Source organism: Lithobates pipiens, unplaced genomic scaffold, assembly GCF_037356315.1.
Source record: "Lithobates pipiens isolate NorthernLeopardFrog02 unplaced genomic scaffold, aLitPip1_a1.2 Scaffold_13, whole genome shotgun sequence".
In the NCBI taxonomy this organism is placed as follows: Eukaryota; Metazoa; Chordata; class Amphibia; order Anura; family Ranidae; genus Lithobates; species Lithobates pipiens.
Window position 1 is genome coordinate 102,848,188 of NW_027507718.1, and position 25,529 is coordinate 102,873,716.

Here is a 25,529-nt window from a genome sequence, read left to right on the forward strand (position 1 = left end):
TGTATATCTGCATTGAGGTTATATAAGGTGGCGGCCAGCAACCTGTCGATCGCAGTCCATCTGTTGACCGCAGGCAGGTGACAGGTAGACCGCGCACAGGTTTCCTGCGCCGCCAACCCCTGCCTTCTATGTGCCGATCCTGGTCTCCCCTCCCAGCCTCCTCCGCAGCTCCACGGCACCACATATGTCTCGGTGTCTGTCTCTTCCTCCCGCCTCCATCCTCCTCCACCGCTGTGATCAGTGAACAGCTGAGACTGGGAGGAAGCACAGCTCATGGTGGAGGGTGGGAGGAGGGGCTGGCCAAATTAACTTTTTTATGTTATGCACACAACAAAAAACAAGCTTGTCCATGGAACTTTTACAGAACACACCTCAGGTAAAATATATAATTTAACACACATTTAAAAACAACATGTAATACAGACAAAATAAAACAGATTAGATATCAACATATTGGTAAATTTTGCATTCATATAATATAGACCTTTCCATAAGTCCTGGATATGTCATACAGATGACTGTCAGTCTGGGATGGCTGTGCTAGGTCTCTATGCGTTTCGGTACAAATATAAGTAATATGTGATTATATATGTGTATACTATGAGACCAATTATGAGTAATGTCTGTATTGAAATGCAAGACAGCACTTACTGGTTGTGTATGTGTGAATGAGAATCTAAGTGGTAAATACCGAGAGAACAAGCAAAGCGTAGCATATCCACCTATATATACTGATTTTTTGACCACTTCATAAAGAGTCATCTATACCAGCTAGTAGGCCAGAAGACCCCCATTAATCGTAAGTGGAACATATTGAACTTATATGCATATGTTCGGCACGTTTCCTTTTCCACCTCTCTCTTTTTTCTCATTTACTTACTTGTGCTCTTGATCTTCAGGCATCTATCTGTGCTTCTTCCAAAAAAGTGAGACTCCTCTCGTGAAACGCGTAGAGACCTAGCACAGCCATCCCTACTGACAGTCATTTGTATTACATATTCAAGTCTTATGGAAAGGTCTATTATATGAATGCAAAATTTACAATATGTTGATATCTCATATGTTTTCCTTTTTCTTTATTACATGCCGTTTATAAATGTGTGTTAAAGACTTTATACATTTTACCTGAGATGTGCTCTTTAAAGAGGAAGTAAACCCTGATGAGTTTACTTCCTCTTTGTCTCCCTGCAAAGATAAAGCATAATGAGCTACTATACTTACCTGACACAGGAGCCAGCGATGTCGCCGCTGTCCCCTGTAGTCCGGAGCATTCATCTTCTTCCGGGTATTGCTGCTCCGGCTACTCACAGCGCTGGAGCAGCAATGACGTCACTCCCACGCATGCGCATGGGAGCCGCCACTAATGGTGCTGCTAATGGCGATAGTGCGCCTGCGTGCCGCTGTCTACGTCGCATGCGCTGTAGACAGTTGTCACTGTCTTTTAGTAAATATCTCCTAAACCGTGTAGGTTTAGGAGATATTTCTTGGACCTACAGGTAAGCCTTAATCTAGGCTTACCTGTAGGTCAAATTGGTTTGTAAGGGTTTACAACCACTTTAAAAGTCCCATGGGCAATTTTGTTTTTTGTTGTGTGCATACTATTGGGGACTGAGTATCACCTCTACCCATCTCATGCCAGCTCTATTCTCTTTGTAACTTTTTATGTTAAGCTGCTGGCGATGGGTTGCTAGGACACAATCACCAGCTCGCTAATATGAAAAGTCACTCTGCCAGCTCCCGCCCTCTGTCCAGAGCTGTGCTGCCTCCCGGTCTCTGCTGTGGCAACAGGTAGGACACTGTGCTATGTTTGGGGGGGGGGGGGGGGGGGCGTAGTAGAGCAGTGTCCTCTACCCACCCTTCACATTCTGGTCCTGATTACTTGTGCCATGTTGCATAATAGCAAAACGGGACCTTTAGTTAAGTATTCTTTATTAGGGATGAGCTCAGGCATGTTTGCATGGTCCACGTGCTGAGCCCGCCAGGAAGTCGGCGCAGCGCTGTGCTAATCACAGGCAGTAAGACATTGCCCGATCTCTGCAGCCGCACATCGGGGCAATGTCTCACTGCCTGTGATTAGCGCAGCACCGACTTCCTAGCGGGCTCAGCGTGTGGACCATGCAAACACGCCTGAGCTCATCCCTATTCTTTATCTGGCATTATCTTTAATAAAGGTTATACTTTTAAGTATTTCTGTGATCTCTTTGCACATATCGAACACAACCCCAAAAACGTGACAACACACCTGATCCATGCATTCTGAGCACAACGCACCCCTAAACCTTGCATTCAGAGTGCAGTGCACCCCTTAACCCTGCATTCATAGCACAGCGCACCCCTTAACCCTGAATTCTGAGCGCAACACACTCCTAAACCCTTCATTAACTACTTCCCACCCGGCCAATGTATATAAACGGCCAGGTGGGCGCTCTCTCCTTCTGAGTGGACGTTCAGGAACGTTCCTCAGAAGGAGGGGAAATCACCCGCGCCGCGATCCTGATGCGCTCGTGTCACCCGGACATGGTGCATCTCCGATCGGCAGGAGGGCTCTGTGATTGGCCCTCCTGATCACATGATGGCCCTGTCCAATCACAGCCGTCATGTGATGTAAACACAGAGCTGGTTGCTAGGAGAGCGGATCGCTGCAGCTGGCTGGTGATCAGTGAGTATAAGCTGTTTTTTACAGCTTTTGACCAGTCTAGAGTCACCACACGTCCCCAAATAATAAAAACACCTGTCCCCCACATATGTCCCACTAAAATCACATGTCCCAATGATTATCTGCACATGTCCGTGATCACCTGCACACATCTGTACACGATTATTTGCGTACATATGTCCGTGATCACACAAACCAATTATTATACCCTTAACGGAATTTTTTTTTTACCAAAAATATGTAGAATACATTTTGGCTTAAATTTATAACAAAATTAGATTTTATTGGATTTCGTTTTAAAATAGAAGAAAATATTGTTGTTGTTTTTTTTTTCAAATTTACGCTCTTTTTTCGCTTATATCGCAAAAAATTAAAAAAACGGAGTCGTGAATAAATACCCCCAAAAGAAAGCTCTATTTGTGCAAACAAAATGCTAAAAATTTAATTTGGGTACAGCGTAGCATGACCGCGCAATTGTCATTGAAAATGCGAGAGAGCGCTGAAAGCTGAAAATTGTTCTGGGAAGGAAGGGCGCGAAAGGGCCTTGTATTGTAGTGAATAAATGAAAAAAAAAAAAAACTGTCTTACTGGTGATCTTTGACTTCATCAGTGTTGTTAGAGTAGATCTTCATCTCTCAAAAGGTTGCCTACCCCTGAGCTAAAGCATTGCTGCTTCTGACTGCTAGTTTAGGATATTTGGAGTGAGATTTTGTGATGTCAGCACTGTTCCTTTCGCTGTTCTGCCAGAGCGAAAGCTGTACCCTAGGAACTGCCATGTAAGGATCTTCTTGCTTCCACTTGATTTCTTCTGTGGATCTGTGCCGCCTATAACTCTCCTACTTCTTCAACATACCCCATCATTAATCAGGGGACAAATAATATTCAAACTCAAAGCCTGCTCCTCTACCAAGAAGGCCACATTCACACAGCAACACTTCATAGAACAAGGCATGATGCAGTCAGCAATGAAGAACAATCAGGTGCAGCGAGTCTACAGGCAATACTAGTGACTAGTTCTTTGCCCTCTGCTTGCCTTTTTTGAGCACAACTTCCACAGTACCTGTGGAGATGCAAAAGGGAAGCAACAATACTCAGGTAATTTGTATTATTTTGAGTAAACCTTTCCTGAGACGCAAAAGGAGACTGCTATAGGCGACTTTATGCAGGTTAGTTGCCTTAAGTTCACCACACATTACAATTTATTGTGCAAATCTCCTTTAGATCTGCCAACTATGTATTGCAAGGACTGGATTGGAGTCCCTAGGTAGCTTCTCAGATCACATTTAGAAGATCTAAAGTTGATGGTACAGAGATTTTAAGGTGTGTATTAGACAGCATTGACGCTTAAAATGGTTATCATTAACAGTCAGTTACTGACAAAGAAGCATGCAGGCCATAACTTATCTGCATACTTGGTTCTGCATTAGTCACTAAATAATTTTGACAAGTGACAGTTAGCATTTGCAGAATGAAACGCTAGCAATGACAGCCTTCATAATTTCACTCATGAAAGATTTCCTTTACCCCCTTCCCGCCTCGCAGTACGTCATATGACATCCTGGGCTTTGAGTGGGGATATCCGAATGATGTCAGCACAAAAACATTCCAAGTCAAGGTTGATTTAATCGTGCATCAACCCCATTCTAATGTTTGGATAAACGACTTAAATTTTTTTCCATTACTATACTCTTTATACATTGAGTTAGAACAGCACGATCTGCTGTTCCCTTGTTTGCATTAATGAATGGGTGTAGCTAACCAAGCTGTCACTGAGGCTGAATTCACACCTGAGCGTTTTCAGTTCATAAAACAAATGCTCATCTCAAAAGTTCAAAAACACCTAACAAGCAAAATTCCATTCATTCAAATGGCTCCTGTTCACATCTGAGCGTTCTGTCGCCTGAACCAAAACGCGTGAAGCTCAAAAAAGGTACACAAGTTTCTTTTTGGGCAGAACAGGCATTTCTCTGCTTTTTACATTGACATTGGGGCTGCAACGGTTAATCGATATTATCGATAATAATCGATGATGAAAATCGTTGTCAACGATTTTCATTATCGATTAGTTGGTCCGCACCTTCCGCCTGTATGTTCCTTGAAAAAAAAAACGAAATAAATCCTTTCCTCCTATCTCATCCTTCCTGTGTCCTCGGCGGCGCTCTCTGATCAGGCACACACTCGCCGCTGCACATCCGCGGCGCGCCTCTCCTCCTCGCTGATGTCACGTGACATTCACACAGATCTCAGCCCCGCCCGCTGCTGCCTCGAGGGAGAGAATCTGTGAGGACACTGAGCCGAGCTGCACAGAGTGTGAGAAAAAGGTAGCAGCTATCGGCAAGTTGTAAAAGCACACACAACATTCAGTGCCACATTGGTGTTTCTGCGGGGGGGGGGGGGTAGCGCCTCCCAGGGACACCAATGATGGGGCACTATTCCCCCCCCCCCCCCCGGCTGAAACACCAATGTGGCTCTATTATGCCCCCCCCCCCAGAAACACCATTGTGGGAGGAATAAAGCCCCATCATTGGTGTCAGTGGGGGGAATAGTGCCACATCATTGGTGTCAGTGGGGGGGAATAGTGCCACATCATTTGTGTCCGTGGGGAGGGGGGGAATAGTGCCCCGTCATTGGTGTCCGTGGGGGGGGGGGGGGGGGGAATAGTGCCCCGTCATTGGTGTCCGTGGGGGGGGGGGGGGGGGAAGTGCCCCGTCATTGGTGTCCGTGGGGGGGGGGGGGGGGAGTGACCCGTCATTGGTGTCCGTGGGGGGGGGGGGGGGGGAGTGCCCCGTCATTGGTGTCCGTGGGGGGGGGGGGAGTGCCCCGTCATTGGTGTCCGTGGGGGGGGGGGGGAGTGCCCCGTCATTGGTGTCCGTGGGGGGGGGGGGGGGAAGTGCCCCGTCATTGGTGTCCGTGGGGGGGGGGGGGACAGTGCCCCGTCATTGGTGTCCGTGGGGGGGGGGGGGACAGTGCCCCGTCATTGGTGTCCGTGGGGGGGGGGGGGGGGGGACAGTGCCCCGTCATTGGTGTCCGTGGGAGGAATAGTGCCCCGTCATTGATGTCAGTGGGGGGGAATAGTGCCCCGTCATTGATGTCAGTGGGGGGGAATAGTGCCCCGTCATTGATGTCAGTGGGGGGGGAATAGTGCCCCGTCATTGATGTCAGTGGGGGGGAATAGTGCCCCGTCATTGGTGTCAGTGGGGGGGAATAGTGCCCCGTCATTGGGAGGAATAGGTGTCAGTGTGAGGAATAGTGCCCCATCATTGGTGTCCCCGGGAGGAATAGCGCCCCGTCATTGGTGTCCCCGGGAGGAATAGTGTGTCAGTGGGAGGAATAGTGCCCCATCATTGGTGTCAGTGGGAGGAATAATGCCCCGTCATTGGTGTCCCTGGGAGGAATAGTGTGTCAGTGAGAGGAATAGTGTGTCAGTGAGAGGAATAGGTGTCAGTGGGAGGAATAATGCCCCATCATTGGTGTCAGTGAGGAATAGTGCCCCATCATTGGTGTCCCCGGGAGGAATAGCGCCCCATCAGTAATGTTAAACGTTTTTTATTCTGCAGTTTGAGTGTAACACTCAGTTTTTTCATGATTACTTTTAAATAAACGAAAAAAATTGAACATTACGTTTTTTTGTGATTGTATCTGATTAATCGAAAAAACAATCGGCCGATTAATCGATTAAGAAAATAATCATTAGTTGCAGCCCTAATTGACATGTACAAAATCGTGGCAAAAGTGTGTGACTTTCTGCTGAAAATTATATGCTCAGGTGTGAATGCAACTTTAGCGTAGTTAAGTTGGCTTTGGCGGTTATTCTCAAATACCTGCTTAGCCTCTGTTTCTGCTTTGCTGATGTCATTCTTACAAGCCATCATCTGTCCAGCAAGTGTAGCCTCTTCACCATCCTCATTACTGGACAGCCCAGCAGAGACAGCGTTGAAATGTTGTTGAGCAGCAGTGAAAGCCTCTCCATCCTTCTGGCTGGTCTCCTGCAAGGAGCTAAAATTGTCTGTTATCTTCTTAACTTCCTTCTCCTTGTTGATCACTGCCTTGGCATCCTTCAATAGAGTCAAACCAATACCATTAAATACACAGATACAAGAGATACTTTACCTACTTAAAGAGGAACTGCAGTCTGTGCAGATATTTTGTAATAAAAACCATCTTTGCCATTTTGAAGCTTCCCTGCGACCACTTTGCATATTATTTCATACATACTTTGATTCTATACTTGCCAAATATTCTGCAGAAATATCACTCCACCAAGTCTGGTTGCATTCATTTTAACTGTTGGCAGCTGAATGTGCTGCCCGTTTACTTCCTGGATTTACACAGGAGGCACACCTCCAACTCTGCAGTTCTCATTGGCCCCCTTATGACTTATGCCCCCTTATGACTCACTTCCTGGCAAACTCTCAGGAGAGTGAGAGAGGTGTGCATGATGTCATAAGCCTAGGCTAATGACCAGACAAGAAACAGGAAGTGGGCTGTATAAGGTATTTACTTGCAGAAAAAAAAATGTTTTACTATCCAAAGTTAAAACAACAAGGGTAGAAGATTTAAAGTTGGATGGAAGGTGGAAAGTTGAAAAAAAAAAAAATGACTGAAGAGCTGCTTTAAACATTCAAATATTTTCTTACTTACGTCTTCCATGCTCTTTACCAAATCCTTGCGCTTCTTCTGTTCTCCTTTCAGGTTTTGTTTTACAAGATCCAAAGCACTCTGAGCTTTGGTATCAGTTCTCTGGGCCTCTGCAAGGCTTTCTTCCAGAGATCTCAATGCTCCTCCAATTTCCTGCAAAGTAGAGAATACTCATTTCTACTACATGTGACAAAAAAAAAAAATCTAGCATCTGTACAATTATGCAGCAAGCCTAAATTCACCAATACTGCCACCCGTTGAAGCGGACATACCTGGTCTCGCTTTTTCTCCAGCTCTCCTATCTCTTTGCTCAGTTCTTTTATTCTTCGCTCATTCTCCGATATAGTCTCCTGAAGCTTCAGTATAGACTCTTGCATATCCTTCAGTTCCTCTGCAGAGCGGACCTTGGTCTCCTCTGCGCAAACAAACTGATAAGCTACATAAAGACGGCTCAGATGTTCAATTTCTCTTGTGATTTTCTGGTACTCCAAATAAGAGGACCTTTCCTATAAAGTCAAAATTAGATGAAGTAGAAAATGTATTATCAAGGCAATGATTGCATGCATGGTTTTTGCCTTTAAATCTTGCCATACACTGTAGAAAAAAAATAAAAATAAAAAATCTAACAAATTCTACATCACCACACACACAAACCATGGACAGTCAAATTTACAGTGGCAGTTATTGTTTTCCGACAGCTGTTGCGGTTAGCTGTCAGCATACCCCAAAAAAAGGCTGCACCTGATTGGATTCAGCTACTGTTCAGCTGTCAGTTTTCTGCCCAATCGAGGCAGGATGGTGTCAACACCAATTTTGATCTGTTCATTGGGAACCTTCCAAAATGTACTCAGAGTATGGCCAGCTTAAGGCCTTAAACAAGAAGGTTGTGAAATAAATTACAAAACTTCTGAACAGGGTAGAGGCAGGGAGGGGACACAGAAAGCCAAGGGGCTGCACATTGTATACAGTACTGCCATCACAACCCTGCTGCATCCTTGCAGATTTTTGTTATCTGTTTTAGCAGCTATAATTTACACACTCAGAAATTCTGCTTTAGAGGAAAGATGCTACAAAGTACAAATACCCAGGAACTTTTGAAGGAAGAAGCCTTACTTTGACTCAGGAGCTTCAAGCTAGGTATAAGATAAAAGTTTAAATCTCTCTACTTCAATGTGATTTGCATTTATGGTTGTATCATACAAGAAAGATGCTCTTGGTATTAAAATAGGTACAGATCAAGAGGGAGAAACCTAATCCTGCCCATGTACAATGCCCTACCAAGACATTCTCTTATATACAGTGCATCCGAAAAGTATTCACAGCCCTTCACTTTTTCCACATTTTGTTATGTTACAGCCTTATTCCAAAATGGATTCAATTCATTATTTTCCTCAAAATGCTACACACAATCCCCCCATAATGAAACCCTTTCAAATTTATTAAAAAGAAAAAAATCCCATGTACATAAGTATTTATTAGCCTTTGCTCAATACTTTGTTGATGAAGAACCTTTGGCACCAATTACAGCCTCAAGCCTTTTGGAGTATGATGCTACAAGCTTGGCACACCCATTTTCGGGCAGTTTCTCCCATTCTTTGCAGGACCTCTCACACTCCATCAGGTTGGATGGGGAGCATTGGTGCACAACCGTTTTTAGATCTCTCCAGAGATGTTCAATCCTGTTCAAATCAAGACTCTGGCTGGGCCACTTAAGGACATTCATGGAGTTCTCCAGTAATCACGCCTTTGTTACCTTGGCTGTGTGCTTAGGGTCTTTGTCCTCTTAGAAGATGAACCTTTGACCCAGTCTGAAGTCCAGAGTGCTCTGGAGCAGGTTTTCATCATGCATGTCCCTGTAGATTGCTGTATTCATCTTTTCCTTGATCCCGACTAGTCTCCCAGTTCCTGCCAATAAAAAAATCCCCACAACATGATGCTTCCACCACCATGCTTCACTGTAGGGATGATATTGGGGCAGGTGATGAGCATTGACTGGTTTCCACCAGACATAACGCTTGCCATTCAGGCCAAAGAATTCAATCTTTGTTTCATCAGACCAGAGAATTTTGTTTTTCACGGTCAGAGTACTGCAGATGCCTTTTGAGAAAATCCAGGCGAGCTGTCATGTGCCTTTTACTGAGGAGTGGCTTTTGTCTGGCCACTCTACCATACAGGCCTGGATTGGTGGAGGTCTATGGACAATTCCTTTGACTTCATGGCTTGGTTTGTGCTGACGTGCACCGTTAACTATTGGACCTTATATAGAAAGGTGTGTGCCTTCCCAAATCATGTCCAATCAACTGAATTTACCACAGGTGGACTCCAATCAAGTTGTAGAAACATCTTAAGGATGCACCTGAGCTCAATTTGAGTGTCATGGCAAAGGCTGTCAATATTTATTTTTAAAAAATTTGCAAAGGTCTCTAAACAAACTTCTTTCATGTTGTCATTATGGGGTATTGTTTGTAGAATTTTGAGGAAAATACCGTATTTATGGGCGTATAACCCGCACTTGTTTCCCCTTAAAATTAGGGGGAAAATGTAGGTGCGCATTATATGCCGATCCCCGCTGTCTGGAGTAGCGAGCACCGCCGATATACACAAAGCAGGATGTACTGTGTACTCTGCTAGGCTCGGCTCTGCTCGCAGTCACGCCATTGGACCTGCGTTATGGTCATCATAGGAGCGTGACCAAAGGGCTGGACTGCGAGAGGAGCTGAGTACACAGGACATCCAGCTCTGTGTATCTCGGCGGCGGAAATTTTAAACTATCATGCTGCAAATGACACTGGGCAAGGCTGCATTGATGGGCATTTAAATGTAAGCCCCCTCCTAAAAGTTTTTTTTCCTTAAAATTCCCTCCTAAACTTGGGGTGCGTGTTATACTCCAGCACGTGTTTTACGCCGCTAAATATGGTAATTTGATCCATTTTGGAATAAGGCTGTAACATAACAAAATGTTGAAAAAAGTGAAGCGCTGTGAATACTTTCCAGATGCACTGTAAAAAGTTCAGTTTTGGTCACTAGCTCCTTAAAATGATTTTGCTAATTGAAGAGGATGTGTAGAAGGAAACACAGAATACTGTTTCAAAAGGAGCTAGTTCAAGCCAATTCTGTAAATTGCTTCTAAATGCACAATATATAACTGGCTATTCATTTTTAAAAGAGAAAACATTGCAGATTGTTGATCCACAGAGTATGCGATTTTAGAAATACATTTTTTTCCCTGTTAGAGCAATGCAGTGTTTTTGATTTTATTTTTGGTGGGTTGAACATGACAGATGTATGTCACGTTACAGCTTGAATAACATAAAACAAGAGTTTTCACCATTAGTTTGCTTCCCAAATAATTTTAAAGTAGCAAATATAACAAGCTCTTAAGTAGTGAAATTGTCGCACCTACCTCTTTAAGCTTATGTATGGTTGGAGTGATCTCTTCCTCTAGGATCTAAGGGAAATAATGCAAACAGTTACATTTCTATTTTGATCTGAACCTGCTTAACCCTTTCATGACTAAGCCTATTTTTGGAATTTGGTGTTTACAAGTTAAAATCCATATTTTTTGCTAGAAAATTACTTGGAACCCCCAAACATTATATATATTTTTTTAGCAGAGGCTCTAGAGAATAAAACGGCGATTGTTGCAATATTTTATGTCACACGGTATTTGCGCAGTGGTGTTTTAAACGCAACTTTTTGGGAAAAGGGACACTTTCATGAATAAAAAAAAAAAAAAACAGTAAAATTAGCCCAATTTTTTTGCCAAATGTGAAAGATAATGTTACGCCGAGTAAATAGATACCAAACATGTCACACTTTATAATTGCGCGCACTTGTAGATTGATGACAAAGTACGGTACCTAAAAATCTCAATAGGCGTCGCTTTAAAAAATTTTTACGGTTACCAGGTTAGCGTTACAGAGGAGGTCTACTGCTAGAATTATTGCTCTCGCTCTGACGATCGCGGCGATACCTCACATGTGTGATTTGAACACCGTTTACATACGCGGGCGCGACTTCCGTATGCGTTTTCTTTGCTTCGCGAGCTCGCGGGGACGGCGGGCGCTTTGAAAAATTTTTTTTTATTTTTTTATTTATTTTATTTATTTTTAAATGACTAAATTGTTTAAAAAAAAAAAATAAAAATTTGATCACTTTTATTGCTGTCACAAGGAATGTAAACATCCCTTGTGACAGTAATAGGTAGTGACAGGTACTCTTTATGGAGGGATCGGGGGTCTAAAAGACCCCCCACCCCTCCTTTACACTTCAATGTATTCAGATCGCCGAAAACGGCGATTCTGAATACCGGATATTTTTTTAAAACCGGCGCCATTGGCAGCCGAGTAAACGGGAAGTGACGTCATGACGTCGCTTCCGTGTTTACGATGAGGAGAGTGGAACGAAGCCGATTACGGCTTCGTTCCAGTTCCTCCCCAGCAGCCAGAGCCGACGGATCTCTAATCGGTGCTCCCGATCGAGCGGGAGCACCGGTAACAGCGGCGAGAGGCGGCGGGAGGGGGGGACGTCCCCTCCCGCTCCTCCGGCATAACAGCCGAGCGGCTTTTAGCCGCATCGGTTGTTATGCCTGGATAGCCAATCGCCTGCTGTAAAAAACGGTACCGGGATGATGCCTGCAGGTGCGGGCATCATCCCGGTATAACCCCCGGAAGCCGAGTACGCAGATGTGCGTACGCTCGGCGGGAAAGGGTTAACATTAGAAAGCAATTGTAAAGGAATTTTGAAGGGGGGGGGGGACAAAAAAAAAAAAAAAAAAAAAAAACACACACACTTCTATAAATTACCTGCTCTGTGCAATGGAATTGCACATAAAGTCAAAATTAGCCTCGAACCTCCTCTACTCAGGTCCCCCCCGCCAGCGGCTCCTCCACTCTGTCCAGTGCCCCCACCCCATCCCGAGTCCCACTTCTGCATCTATTGACACAGGCAGCGGGACTCTGCCCTTCCCCCACCCCCACAGCCAATGGCTCTTGCTGCTATCAATTTCCCCAGTGAGGATGGAGACAGCAGCGAGAGCCGCTGCTCTCGCGCACATCACTGGATCGGACTCAGGTAAGGAAAAGGAGGGGGGAGGTCGACATCCAGCACAGACGGCTTTTTACCTTAATGCATAGAAAGCATTACCCTATTTGCTGCCGCTATTAGCACACATTTTTAAAAAAAAATTGGGCCTGAAGATTACACAATTAGATTACACCAGGGGTCTCCAACTAGCATGTGTCCTCCGGCCTGCAGCTACTCATTAGACTGACTGCGGGGACGGTCTCTGCTCAACGAAGTTCAAATTCATTCAATGCAGACTGGCTGCACCTCCTGCCGCCCACCCGTAGTGCAATTCAGTGACCTTAACGCTGCCATGTCACATACAGTGTGCCCGTGCAACAGCCAGGCGGGAGCCGATAAGTGCTGTATGTCTGCACTACAGCCAGCCCTTTAGAGGAGTACCACAGCGGTAATGGTACTCTACAGGGGAAATATAGGACCGTGCAGGGAGAAAGAAATGTGCTTTGGTGGGGGCACAAGTGTTTGATGGGGACATAAGTGTTGAGGGGGGCTCTTAAGGGGACACATTATATTTTCTATAGGCGACAGTTTAAATGCCTCTTATTGGGTATCAGTTTAGTGTTACAAGGAGATCTTGTGTTAGAATTGTTGCTCTCCCTCTGACGTACGCGCCAATATGCAACGTGTGTCACAGTCAAAGTTATCACGCGTAGGCACCCACGACGCAAGCATTTAGGTTCATGTGTGTATATGTGTGGTGGGATTTTATGTGCTTGGGTGTAACTATTCCTCCCCATTACATAGGGGACAAAGTGTGCCCAAATTGTGTGTGAAACCCCTCGCTGTCAGGTCCATACAACGTAAAGAACTGGCTGGGAAAGGGTTAAGGTAAAAATCCTTAAGACCCCTTTCACACTGGGGCATTTTAGCGTTAAAAAAAGCGCCTGTAAATCGCTTGAAAGAAGCCTCATCTGCAATCCCAATGTGAAAGCCCAAGTGCTTTAAGAGCCCTTTCACAATGTCAGCGCCGAAAAAAATGCTTGTAAAGCACCGCTTAAACTAGCAGCGCTTTACCAGCGTTTTTGGGGCGCTTTTAACCCCTGCTAGTGGCCAAATAAAGGGTATAAAGCACTGCTGCCAAAAGCGCTTTTCAGGCGTTTTGAAGACACTTCCCATTGATTGCTTGCAGGACTTTTTATGACGCCCTGCCATTGCAGCGCCTCAGTGTGAAAGCACTCTGGCTTTTGCATTGGGATTGCAGTTGCGGCTTCTTTCAGGTGCTTTTTTTAAAGCTAAAGTGCCTGAAAAACGCCCCAGTGTGAAAGGGATCTCAGTGTGAAACTCGGGCTTTCACATTGGGATTGCAGATGAGCCAGAGCTGAAACCAGAGTCAGGCCCAGATAATCCAATTTTCTGGAAGGAGCCGGAGCAGACTTCAGGTAGTATAGAAGCCAACTGATAACCTCAGGGTAGGGGTGACTGCTCACAGAAGAAGATCGTCCAAGCAGCCCAGGATCTCAATCCCCCACTGATGTAACCACGCCAGAACTGGGGCCAACACCTTTGTGAGTATGTATGGGGTAGAGGCAAGACCAAAAGCCAACACCACGAGCTGAAAATGCTCTTTTCTCACAGAATGGAGGAAGTGTTGGTGCTGGGCACATATAGGAGTGCATAAATAAGCATTTGTGATGTCGACAGAACCCCGAAAGCCCCCATGAGGAAGGGAAGCCACCACCGTGTGGATGGACTCCATTCTGACTTTCTGTACCCACTGGAACCAGGAAAGCACACCCTGAAGCAACAGGGCTTGCACAGCCCCAAGGAGAACTGCCCCCTTTCCGGTGACAAATGCCAATTGGAAGGAAAAACCCTATTCGGGGGTTCAAGGCCGGAACACTATGACATAGGTGAGGACGTGCCTTCATGCTGAAGGGGCCTTGTCCATTGGTCTAGGGAGCCCCGCTCTCAGCTCGCCAGACCAGATCCATTGCGTGCCGAGAAGGATCACATCCGCTACAAGGCCCTTTCCCCCCCCCCCATTTCAGACTGTGGAAGACTCTTACACTTCCCTCATTTGAGACTCGTAACGATGACATCCAGGGTAGCCTCAAACAGACAACTGCCTTGAAATGGTAACTCAGTCAGAGCTTTTTTTTTTAGAAGTCCAGTCCGCAGACCAACACTTAAGCCCCAATACATGTCTAAGCACCACTGCAGAAACAGAGAGCTTAGCAACCAAGGGAACTGCGTCCAAGTGGCATCACATACAAACTGCAGCCCCCAGACCAACTGGTCCGCCAACTCAGCGAAAGCAGAGGGAATCTGCTCCCCCTCCAGGTATGTCAGCCGGATCCTTAAAAGCCAGAGACTCCTCTACCAGAATCATGGTCACCTTGCGCAACCCAGAGACAGGGGGATCCACTACTGGTGGAACACTCCACTATTTAAGGAAGGACCCCACAAAGAGGTACCTTACAGCAAAGCGTCTTTGGAACCACAAAGGGATGCTTTTGACACTCCCAGTCTTTACGAACAAATATTCGAAAATAGGAGGGAGAAAGGAACACTTTTGCCATGCGAGACAGTTTATGGGTGCCAAGGGGACCGCCACCCCCGCCTCAGCTACATCCTTCATCTTTAAAGTTTCCTGCACAGATGTAAAAAAAGGGAGGCAACCAGCACCTTCTTGTGCATCACTGCAGTTGTGGAGGAACAACCTCACTAACAGACATGACAGGGAGTGTGGCCACCAACCCCGCAAGGTGGGCCACATCCACGACGGCAGAGCCAGACATAGGATCAGTCGAGACCGATGAGGCAGGGGAGGTCACCATTTACTAGCCTATATGCCCAAGCACCGCCTGTGGAAATGCAAAGAACACAGGGGGGCTGCCGACTGAGACCTCTGGTGCCTTAAGCCCTGCACAGGGGCGTCACCGAGGTCACACATGAGGAACGTCAACTGAGGGACTGCACAGGGAGCGCTGACCAAGGCTCCTCACAAGGGGAAACGGCCAAGACCCTGCACTGGGGGCACCTTGGACCCCTAACAGGGACACTGGCTGAGACCCCACACAGGGGGCACTTATGGATACCCTACAAAGGGAGCACCACTGGACCCCTCACAGGAGGCACTGGCTGAGACCCCACAAAAGCAGCGCCTACGGAAACCCAGCAAAAGGGGGTACTACTGAACCCCTCACAGGGGGTACTGGCTGAGACCCCTCAAAGGGGGCATCCACTAACACCCCTCACAGGGGGCGCCTACGGAGGGCCCACTTAACTTCCCCACAAGGGGGGTCGCCCTCAGAACCCCCACAGCGCCGTCCCTCTGGAAGAAGGCATCCGGCATGGCCACGGCTTAAATTTTCAGCTGCCTACTGCGAGTTTTCGGTAGGCCACAAAGCCGCGGCCTAAATTTGTGGCGGCCCACCGTAGGGGGCGCGAATCTGCAGATGCCTGGTCACTCGCCCAACCATCCAGCAGGTAGCAAGTTTAACCCCCCAGAGTGACAACCCGTGGGGGGGTGTGGCTTTGACAGTGTTCGAAGCACCTAAGCTAGAGGCCTGGGCCTCACACGGGGAAGGGGTGGGGGGTGTGGAGGAGAACCCCAGAGGAACAGACCATTCCAGGGAGTACCCACGCCCCACACCACTCCAGAGAAGGAGAGGAGATCCTCCTCGCCACCGAAGTGTCGGCCATGAGGAACGCTGTGACACAGGCCGAGACCCGGTCATATGCGACCTGGCAAGACATTTAACTTGCAGGGCCAGCCCCCGTCTGGTGGGGCTATGACGCAGGCCGACCTAGCACGTAGCTGTGGTCTGCGCGCGGTCGCTGGCCAGACTGGGTAGACCACTGTATCTTAGTGTCCAGTCCGGCAGTTGATTGTAGATGTCACAGGAAAAAATCCAAGAGAAAAAAAAAAGTAATTTAAAAAGCAAGAACAAAAAATTGACAGGACCAGAGATCCCAGCAGGGAATTTGGTCCTTACTCCTGACTAGGCAAAAAAAAACAAAAAAACTGAAGGCCTATAGCAGAGAGAGAGGGTGTATATTACATACGACTGCCCATAGGCGTAGCCAAGTCTTTTTTCTGCCTAGTGTCCTACTCCTGAAGAGGGCGATACAACCCTATGGTTCTGAATAAGGGAACACTGTGTCCATCAATGAACGAAAGAGAAAGGCTCGTTTTTAGCACAGCTGCTCTGTCAAACCATGAAAGGCATGCACAGATCTATCTATCCATGCAGCATTGCAGTAAAGCCTAACCGTGGACTGATAAACATTGTCTGTGGACTACTAAATATTAAGAAATTCTTATGCAACTCTTACCAGTTCTGTAAGCTACAATAATTCTTTTTCTGAGGTCCTCTAAAATACATTCTGGTCAAACCACATTGCATTTCAACAAAATCATGTTGTGAAGTGCAGAAATTCAAAATGCAGATATTTGTAGATGGCAAGAAAACCCCACACATCTATCAAGAGTATTGTTAAGAAAAAATAGAGATAGATAGAGATATATATCTTTATCTATTTATCTCTATTTTAGATAGATAGATATCTCGATAGATACTGAGCTGCCCTTTAATTACACCATCGTGATGAAAAAAAAAACCTCAATGGGAGATGGACTTTGGTAGGAGGTTGGATGTAGAGGATTGGCAGACCATGACATTATCCCTTATGAAAAGCTCCAGGAATGTGTCCATCCTCGAGAATGCATACAAAGTTTTTTACCGGTGGTATTATACGCCATTCAGGATAGCTTGCTTTATCCCCTCCTACTCACCCAACTGCTTTCGGGGCTGTGCAAGTGCAGGCACAATGGCCCATATCTGGTGGACATGCCCTAAAGTTTGCAGATTATGGATTAGGGTTTATACCCTACTGCTCAATATGCTACACTCTAATTTTAGAAGGGACCCCTTCGAAGCCCTCTTATGTAAACCCGTCCCTGAACTTCTTCGCCCGGAGCGGCAGTTAACTCAGCATCTCTTTAGTGCCACCAAGATTACCATCGCGAGAGCATGGAAAACTCCAATACTTAGCTTTGAAGCTGTTAAAAATCACATGAATGACATAATGGTTAATGAAAAGCTGACATCATTTACTTCTGACACCCATGACAAATTTCTCAGAGTGTAGCAACCATGGATAACTTACATTCAGCCTTCTTCAATTTAAGGGCGTGTGGGCGCGGCCCCTGAGGACCCCTTCTCTTTTCTTTCCCCCCTCTTGCTTTTTATCTTTTTCTGTACTCCCTCTATGTGGGCACTCTTACCCACGGTCTGTACTCTATCTATTCCTTTTTTCTATCTGTCTTTTCTGGTGGCTCCCATTTTGAGGAATCGACATGTGGATGACGGTTACAATGACGTGAGATATTTCGAAGTCGTGGTGACACATCTTGGGGAAGAAAATTTCATCTACTTTTTATCTTTATCCTTTTTCTTTTGCTTCTTTATGTCCACTCAGCAGCATAGTCCGGAACGTATGTGTCTTTACATCAACATCTCTGATGATACCTGAGCTAGGCTGCACTCCATATGGCCCATTCTGTGGCGCAATCGAATCAACGTTGTGATTACCTGTTTATACTAGGCCTTTTTTTTTTTTTTTTTGCTACCTTTATTGCCGTGTAGAATATTATATCACCTATGTACCCTCCCTCCACTGAGACACCCCTTTTTTGTCCTCTTTCTTCTGTTTGATGTTTCCGTCACATGACTACTAATATGTTATGCTTGACTTTCAATAAAACATTTGTAAAAGAAAAAAAAACCTACAGTCTGAATTTCCTTTAGCTTGGCCTCTTTCTTCTCAATAGTTTTCTGAGCAGCAATTTTCTTGCATTCATACATCCTGGTGCCAGCTGCTTCTTCAATCATTGCAAGAATCTGTTAAAAGTAAAGGGGATCTGTTACATCTTAAATATTATGTTTCACAGAAGTTATAACATTTTCTAAAATATTTTATATACACCAGCTAAGTACAGAGCTTATCACAATAGTAGCCCTTACAATAGCAAAGTGGTAGGTCTTTAAATATAGCCCAATATATGTATGCCACTTAAACACCCATACAAATATGGGTTGTAACAGTCGTCATGTCTCACTTTGAATGAGTATATGGGTACACACAATTTTTGCACGCCAAGATGAGCTGCTAATCTGCGATACGGGAAATGCTGGCTGAATGTGTATGCAGTATACAACATCAATAAGACCAGCCATGCTTTAAAAGCTCCAAGTATTAAAAATAAACTTGTATTGAGAGAAATATATATGAACTCATTGTTAATCCTCTTGGAAAACTGCTAGTTGCCAGCATGTTCCTGGCTTCAAAACTGAGTCACTGCCCTGGAAGGAGTTTGATGGAAATGGTCGGAAGTCCTAGTTTGCATCCTTGCACTAGATCAATGGCTCAAAAGCACTGAAATGTTTACATCTGCTAATCAACTAAGATGGAAAAGGACAGCAATAAGATAGATCTCATAATAAAGAATTCTGCTTTATGACCTTAACGGAGGGTGCCATTTTTGACCCGTCCTACAGAAAATGCTGCCACTTTAGTTATCCGTCTGATCCAAAGTCTTTAGTACTTTCTGAGTCACTGACCCAGGAGAATGACGATCAGGATGTCTTGACTGCAATCTCAGTTCTACATCCGTGATCAGGGAAACATTACAGTTCAAGACATCTAGACAACTAGTATTCTAAGGAGGTACTGGATTCCATGACAATTGGCAGAGGATCAAAGAGCAACTTCCCATGTATTCCACATTAACATTGCTGGCTCTGTCCATTTGCAAAATATCACAGTGGTAACAAAAATCAAATCACGCTAATTTTTACACTCAATATTGCAATAATTTTGCACTATGGTAAAAGGACATAAATAAGAGCAAAACACACAAATTTCAATCAAAAGTAAGGCGACAAAAGTAAAAAATAACTCCATTCTGTCCCTCACACACTTATTGTAGAGTGGCTGCATCTTGAAAATAAAACAGTTCACAGCCTTGAACAATTACAGTACAACCCAAAAGCTATACATTAAACAAGTGCATTTAATAGACATGTTTTTACCTCTGGAGGCTTCATATTCAAAACTTTGGTAATCCTTCCCTGTGCCAAAAAAAATATTAAAGATTAAAGAAAAAAATGGAAGAGGAAAACCATAACTAAAAATGTTGCCTTAGAAATCATGATACACACTGTTACTCTTGGTTACACATTGTGCATAATTAAAGCAAACATAAATAACAGTTGCCCTTCCTTAACTAGTACTAAGACAGCCAGATAAAGCCAACCTTTCAATACATTCTTATGCCAATCATGTCGGGTATTTGTGTAGTTTCACACAAACAGGTTGTAAACCTCCCTCTCAAAGTTGTACCTATAGGTAAGCCTATAATAAGGCTTAGCTATTAGGTACTGTAGGAGATATTTACTGTGTCGATGCAGTTTCTACAGGCGAATGTGCCGTGACCGGCAGCCCTGGAAGGAAGATGGACGAAGATGGATGTAGCCTGCAGCATGACCACACGGGCTTTGTTTGCAGGAAAGTGTCACATAACGTGCTAGTATGCGATGCATGCTAGCACATTATGCCTTTACTTTGCAGGGAAGAAGAAAGGAAAGAAAACCCACCAGGGTTTACTTCCTCTTTAAGGCTAGTAGAAGTTGGGGATTGGCAAGGCTAAAAGCCATAGACCGAGTTGAATTGTTTGCTTTAAAAAAACAAAATGAGTGTCTAGTATGTTCCACAAAACCATTGTTACAGATGGAACAATCCATACCTGCATGATGAGAAAGTGAGGATTGTTGACATTAAGACCCACGGAGCAAAATAGATCTTGTACCCGAGTGTTGTTGGCATTAACGCCATTGATTAAATATTTATTTCTGCCACCGATTACAACCTAAATTTAAAAAATATATAGATTAGTTACAAGGATAATAAATCACTCCGTTGTACTGTGTAAATAAATAATGTCAAATAATTACCTGTCTTGTCACAGTAATCTCATTGTGTGCCTCAAATCCCAGAGGGCTCTGTTTTTTATCATGGTTATCAAAGGTGATTGAAACCGTGGCTTTAGTTATGCCGGCTTGACCATTTTTGTACACAAGATCCTGCAGATTGGAAGCTCTAACCTGGAAAACACAAATATTTGTACCCACACATCAATATAAAACTGCATTTAAAAACATTATCGGCATTAAATAATCAGTATGATTTATTTTGTTCAGGCAAATATAAAAATAAAAATTTTATGCATATATAAAAATAAAAAAAAAAGATCGCTAGAAAAAAAAAATATCTGAAAATTTGGGAAATTTAGTCAGACGCCAAAACTAAAGCAACAGTCTTGGCTGTTAACTGCACTGCGTTGGAACAGCCAAGAACATAATCATCATAAATTTTACCTGTACACTTGGAGACCAACAAAAATTGCCTACAAGATTAAGATGTGCAATGCATGTATTTGATATCTTTTGATAAGCATCACATGACACAAAGATGTTAATATTCATTACTACATGGGTTATGCTTCCACCCTCAGGCAAAGGACACTGGCCAGACAGAGAAAAAAATAATAAACCCTCCAAAGCCTGTTTTACTTTAAAAAAAATATATAATAAAAAAGGAACACAAGCCTAAAGGGAGGGGGAACTCTGTGTCCTGTGATGTACTCAAGTAAAGGATTTTACAAGTAAACCAAAAATCTGAAAAATTCTTAAGCATACATCACCGGATACAGGCATTTACTAGTTATTACTACATGGGATGTCCCAAAGCAATGAATCTGAGGGGGGGGGCGCAATACAGCAACAAAGCAAACAAGCCCAAAAGGAAAAGGGGGTAAGACTCTTCGTCCAAAAGTGGGATATTAAGATATAAGATCCATGTGTGTCCTGGACGGCAGGTACATTTCCCCAATATTTGGGTTGTGGTCCTTGCGGTACTCAGGGATTTTCACCCATGCAGGACACAGGGTGAAGTTTTCCAGGTTAAAGGGGTTGTAAAGTCAGAAGGTTTTTTTTTTTTTTTTTTTTTATCTCAAAGCGGGGTTCCAGGAAAAAAAAAAATTGAACTCAGTTTGAAAGAAAAGCACACCCCAGCCCACCTAGTTTTTGGATTTTTTTTTCCATACCTTTTTGGTATGTTTTCTTCAGAACTTCCATCCCATGGCACCACAGCGAGGTACATTCCTTCCACTTTTTTTTTGTGCCCTTCTCCTTCCCTGTCACCTGTCCCTGTCGCCTTCTGGTACCTGTGCGTGTCCCAGAAGACAACGGGACCATTCAGAAAGCGATGCGCGATTCGCGCATTACGAAACAGGCTGTGAATCTGCAAGGATGCCGGCACCCAAAGTCGATGGAAGGATCGGCTTTGGTGGCCTACATCACGGCTCCCAGGCCAGCCAAGTGTCCTTATATTAAAAAAGTCAGCAGCTACAGTATTTGAAGCTGCTGACTTTTTTTTTTTTTTACTCAGACTGGAACGCCGCTTTAATGCATTCTATGCATTAAGATAAAAAGCCATCTATGTGCAGCAGCCCCCCTCGGCCCACCTAATACTTACCTGAGCCCCATCTCTGTCCACGAGTCTCTCGGCCCTCCGAGTCTCTCCATTTTGATTGGCTGAGACACAGCAGCGGCACTATTGGCTCCTGCTGCTGTCAGTTAGCCAATCAGGTGAGAGAGGGGACGGGACCGCAGGGAGCTGTGACTCGGCTCGTGTGCCCCCATAGTAAGCCGCTTGCTGTGGGGGCACTTGACAGGAGGGAGGGGCCAGGAGCACAGAAGAGAGACCTGAGAAGAGGAGGATCTGGGCTGCTCTGTAAAAATCCACTGCATAGGGCAGGCAAGTATAACATTTTTTTTTCTATAAACAAACACACAAGACTTTACAATCATTTTAAGTTTGGCTGGAGTGGACCGATTTCCATTATTCTCTGGATTTATGAACTCTTATTAGGGACCCAGAATTTCGGAGGTTCAAAGAGATTTGGGTGCGAAGAACATCCAAACCCTGATGTGTGTCAGGGGAGAGAGGTGGCAAAAACATTATTTTCTACCCAAGACAGGATTAAAATCCAACATGACTTCTTGTCCCTCCTTGATGGATGATGTATGCCACTGTGGTGGCATTGTCTGACTGCACTCTTACAGGGAGACCCTGAAAGCAGACAGACCAGTGGAAGAGGGCCAGCTGAATTGCCCAAAGGTCCAGGATGCTGACTGGCAACCTCCACTGTCATCTGTAGTAGTAAACTCAGTATATTCAGAGCTCCGTGCTGTAGCCAAGAGCTCCCATGAGCATGTGTGAGTGACAATATCGCAGCCCCAGCCACTCATGTATACACATTATAATATTGATTTGCAGAGGGATTTTTTATTTTATTTTTTAAGCTGTTGTTTAGTAGCGCTTTAAGACCTTCTACTTCATTGGAGTGATTCACACTGGCTGATTCAAGGACTCCAAACACATACTCATCCTCCATTCCCAGATGACGCCTTATACGGAAAAACGCGTTTGCAGGAGATGGGCGCTGTGATGTCACTACGTTCTGGTCCTGCTGGTGTATTCCAGTCGGACCCAATTTCGCTCTACTGCTGCATTTTAACCTCTTTTTTCTAAGTGCAGTGTGGTATTTTAAAATACAATTTTTTCGTGTGGAAATACTACACAATAAGCCTTTCTCTGCCTTGCATGCAAAAAACACACTGCATCCTGGAGTACAAGGGAGACCTGTGGCAGTTGAGACACCATATGCCGGGGAAATTATTCAGGAGTGTGGTTGCAAGAGCTGGCTGCTTCTATGACTTCTCTTGATCTTACGCTTTTATATGATCTCCTAAAATAGAGAGATCATATTGTTCTGGTAAGAGGCTTATATTTTTTTTTTTTGAGCAGTGGTGGAACACGGTTAATAGACTCACGAATGTATCAGTTTAGATACTTGGGAGCAGCATACCTTTACCCATTTTGAAGACACATTTCGACATTGTATATCTCCCATATTTTATTTCAGATATATTTTCATGGACAATTTTGTTTACATTTGATATTGGAATGTTACATATGTATTTGAATATAGTTGTCTATAGTAGGGCTGCAACTAACGATTATTTTCATAATCGATTAGTTGGCCGATTATGATTTCGATTAATCGGTTAATAACCTTAAAAAAAAAAAAAAAAAGTAGTTTTGCTGCAATTTGCATTTTTACATATTTTTTTTGCCCAATATTTTGTTGGGCAGATTAAAAAACACAGCAAAACGCTGCAAAAATGCATTATTACATGCTTTTCTGCAGCTTCTCCACTGAAGTATATTTAACCAAAATAGCACCGTTAAAAAAAAGTCCTCGTCTTTTCCAAATACGCAGCAGCTGAAAAAATCATGGATATGAACATGTTCCATAGGAAATCATGTAAATGAACTGTAGTGTGTTTCTGCAAAAAGCACAAAAAAACAGAGGTGTGACCCAGGCCTGAGATGTTTAGTAACATAATGGGGTCAAAAATGTTTTAAATTATTACAAAAAAAAAGCAAAAAAATCGCTACTGTAAGGGGTTAATTTTTTTACCATGGGACAGTGAAGTAATACTTACAGTAGTGATTTGCTCTTTTTTGTACCATAAAGGGCTAATTTTAGTTTTTTTTTTAACCCCATTATTTTAGTGGCCGATTAAATCAATTACCATTTTCATAATCGATTTCATAATCGATTAGGTGTCGATTAATCGATTAGTTGTTTCAGCCCTAGTCTATATATATATATATATACTTGTCCCATACTGCCAGGATATTGAGCTGCAGAGCTCTGGAGTGCAAGTGTGCATAGAGGACTGCCTCAAAGGAGACTACCATCTTCCCCAGCACAAACCATTGGTGAAAACACCTTCTCTCCAGGTAAAGCACAAGCCATAGGATCCAAAACCAGGCACTTTAGGGGAAGAAAATTTAGGTAGCAACAACTTAAGGTTAGTGCAACGCATCTGCCAAGAAGCCTAATGTGGCCTTCTGTGTCTGAAACAACCCTAGACCTTGAGATTCCTCCTGGGTGGATTCATCTACAGAGGACTCCTGATCCTCAACGGCTTCCACTTCTTCCTTCAACACCTCATCCTCCGGCAAATGGGAAAGAGGATAAAAAAGTACCCAACATTGGCATCCCAGGCTAGTGAGAATAAGGGAGAGGATTCAGATCTTATCTTACCCATAGGGGAGCCACTGCACAGCGAATATTGCAGGAAAACCTCCCTGCCTGATGAAGGAACTTAGGAGCCCACATTGTCTTCCCACACCTCTGCCTGCGAGAAGCCAGCTCTTGCTGAGGCATGAAAGGGCTGTAAACCCAGAGGGAAACTGCCACTCAATTGAGGAGTGTCAACCTATGACAAAACATTAAAGCGACAACAGCCCAGCCCAGCTCCCCCTTCCAAAAAGTATACATCCCGCTGTGCTCCAATGGAATGAAGTCAGTTCAGTTAGCGATTGTGTAAGGCAGGATGGCTGAGATATCTGGTGGATGCTGTTAAGCAGTGTAGGCAATGAATCCCTATAAAAGTGCATAGGACACACAACAGTCAACCCGACCCCCTTTTTAAACACTGCCACAGCCTGTATATCACACCATAGGGAAAAAAACAAATACGCACGTCTTGCCCTCTAAAACCCAACACACAGAGGGAACACTGTGGGGGGGGGGGGGTTACAACTCTGAAAACACAGAAGCACTTACCAGTCCACACTGCAGGACCTAGTAGGCCCAAACATCATGCATGGCGGCAAGTACACCCACAGGGCCTTCAGAGACTCCCCTTCAGGAGGATTACTGCCCAGGACCTGTAGAGCACTCCACCAATGAAATCACAAGATATGCTGTACATCAGAGCTTGATGCTCGCAGGATCCAGCTCTGAACACAGCAGACAATTACAGATCATCTTCACTATTGTGCAGTCGCTCTTGGCCTGCTGGCTATAATGACTGATCTGGATAGGACCCACCTCTGCCTGTACAGGGGTGTTAGGAACAGGGTATAGCAAACAAATCACCCAAAAAAATTGATCTTCCGAAAGACTCAAAGAAGCATCCATCATCTTCTGATACTAGCGCAAAACTGAGGCTTAAGTGAGCTGTGAGGGGTTATGCCTGGGTGGGGATTAGTGCCTTTTTGTCCA

General features: G+C 44.5%; 1 protein-coding gene across 1 annotated transcript in view; it reads right to left on the reverse strand.

Moving 5' to 3' along the window:
• SMC2 (structural maintenance of chromosomes 2) overlaps nt 1-25,529 on the reverse strand; it is a 69,648-nt gene that overhangs the window by 31,334 nt on the left and 12,785 nt on the right. Inside the window, exons 3-10 of the mRNA XM_077475352.1 lie at nt 20,338-20,487; nt 20,130-20,252; nt 19,417-19,455; nt 18,115-18,225; nt 10,698-10,742; nt 7,567-7,800; nt 7,298-7,447; nt 6,478-6,711 (exon numbers count right to left, since the gene is read on the reverse strand). Of these exons, the coding sequence (XP_077331478.1) occupies nt 6,478-6,711; nt 7,298-7,447; nt 7,567-7,800; nt 10,698-10,742; nt 18,115-18,225; nt 19,417-19,455; nt 20,130-20,252; nt 20,338-20,487 (1,086 nt within the window). The remainder of the gene's footprint in view (nt 1-6,477; nt 6,712-7,297; nt 7,448-7,566; nt 7,801-10,697; nt 10,743-18,114; nt 18,226-19,416; nt 19,456-20,129; nt 20,253-20,337; nt 20,488-25,529) is intronic.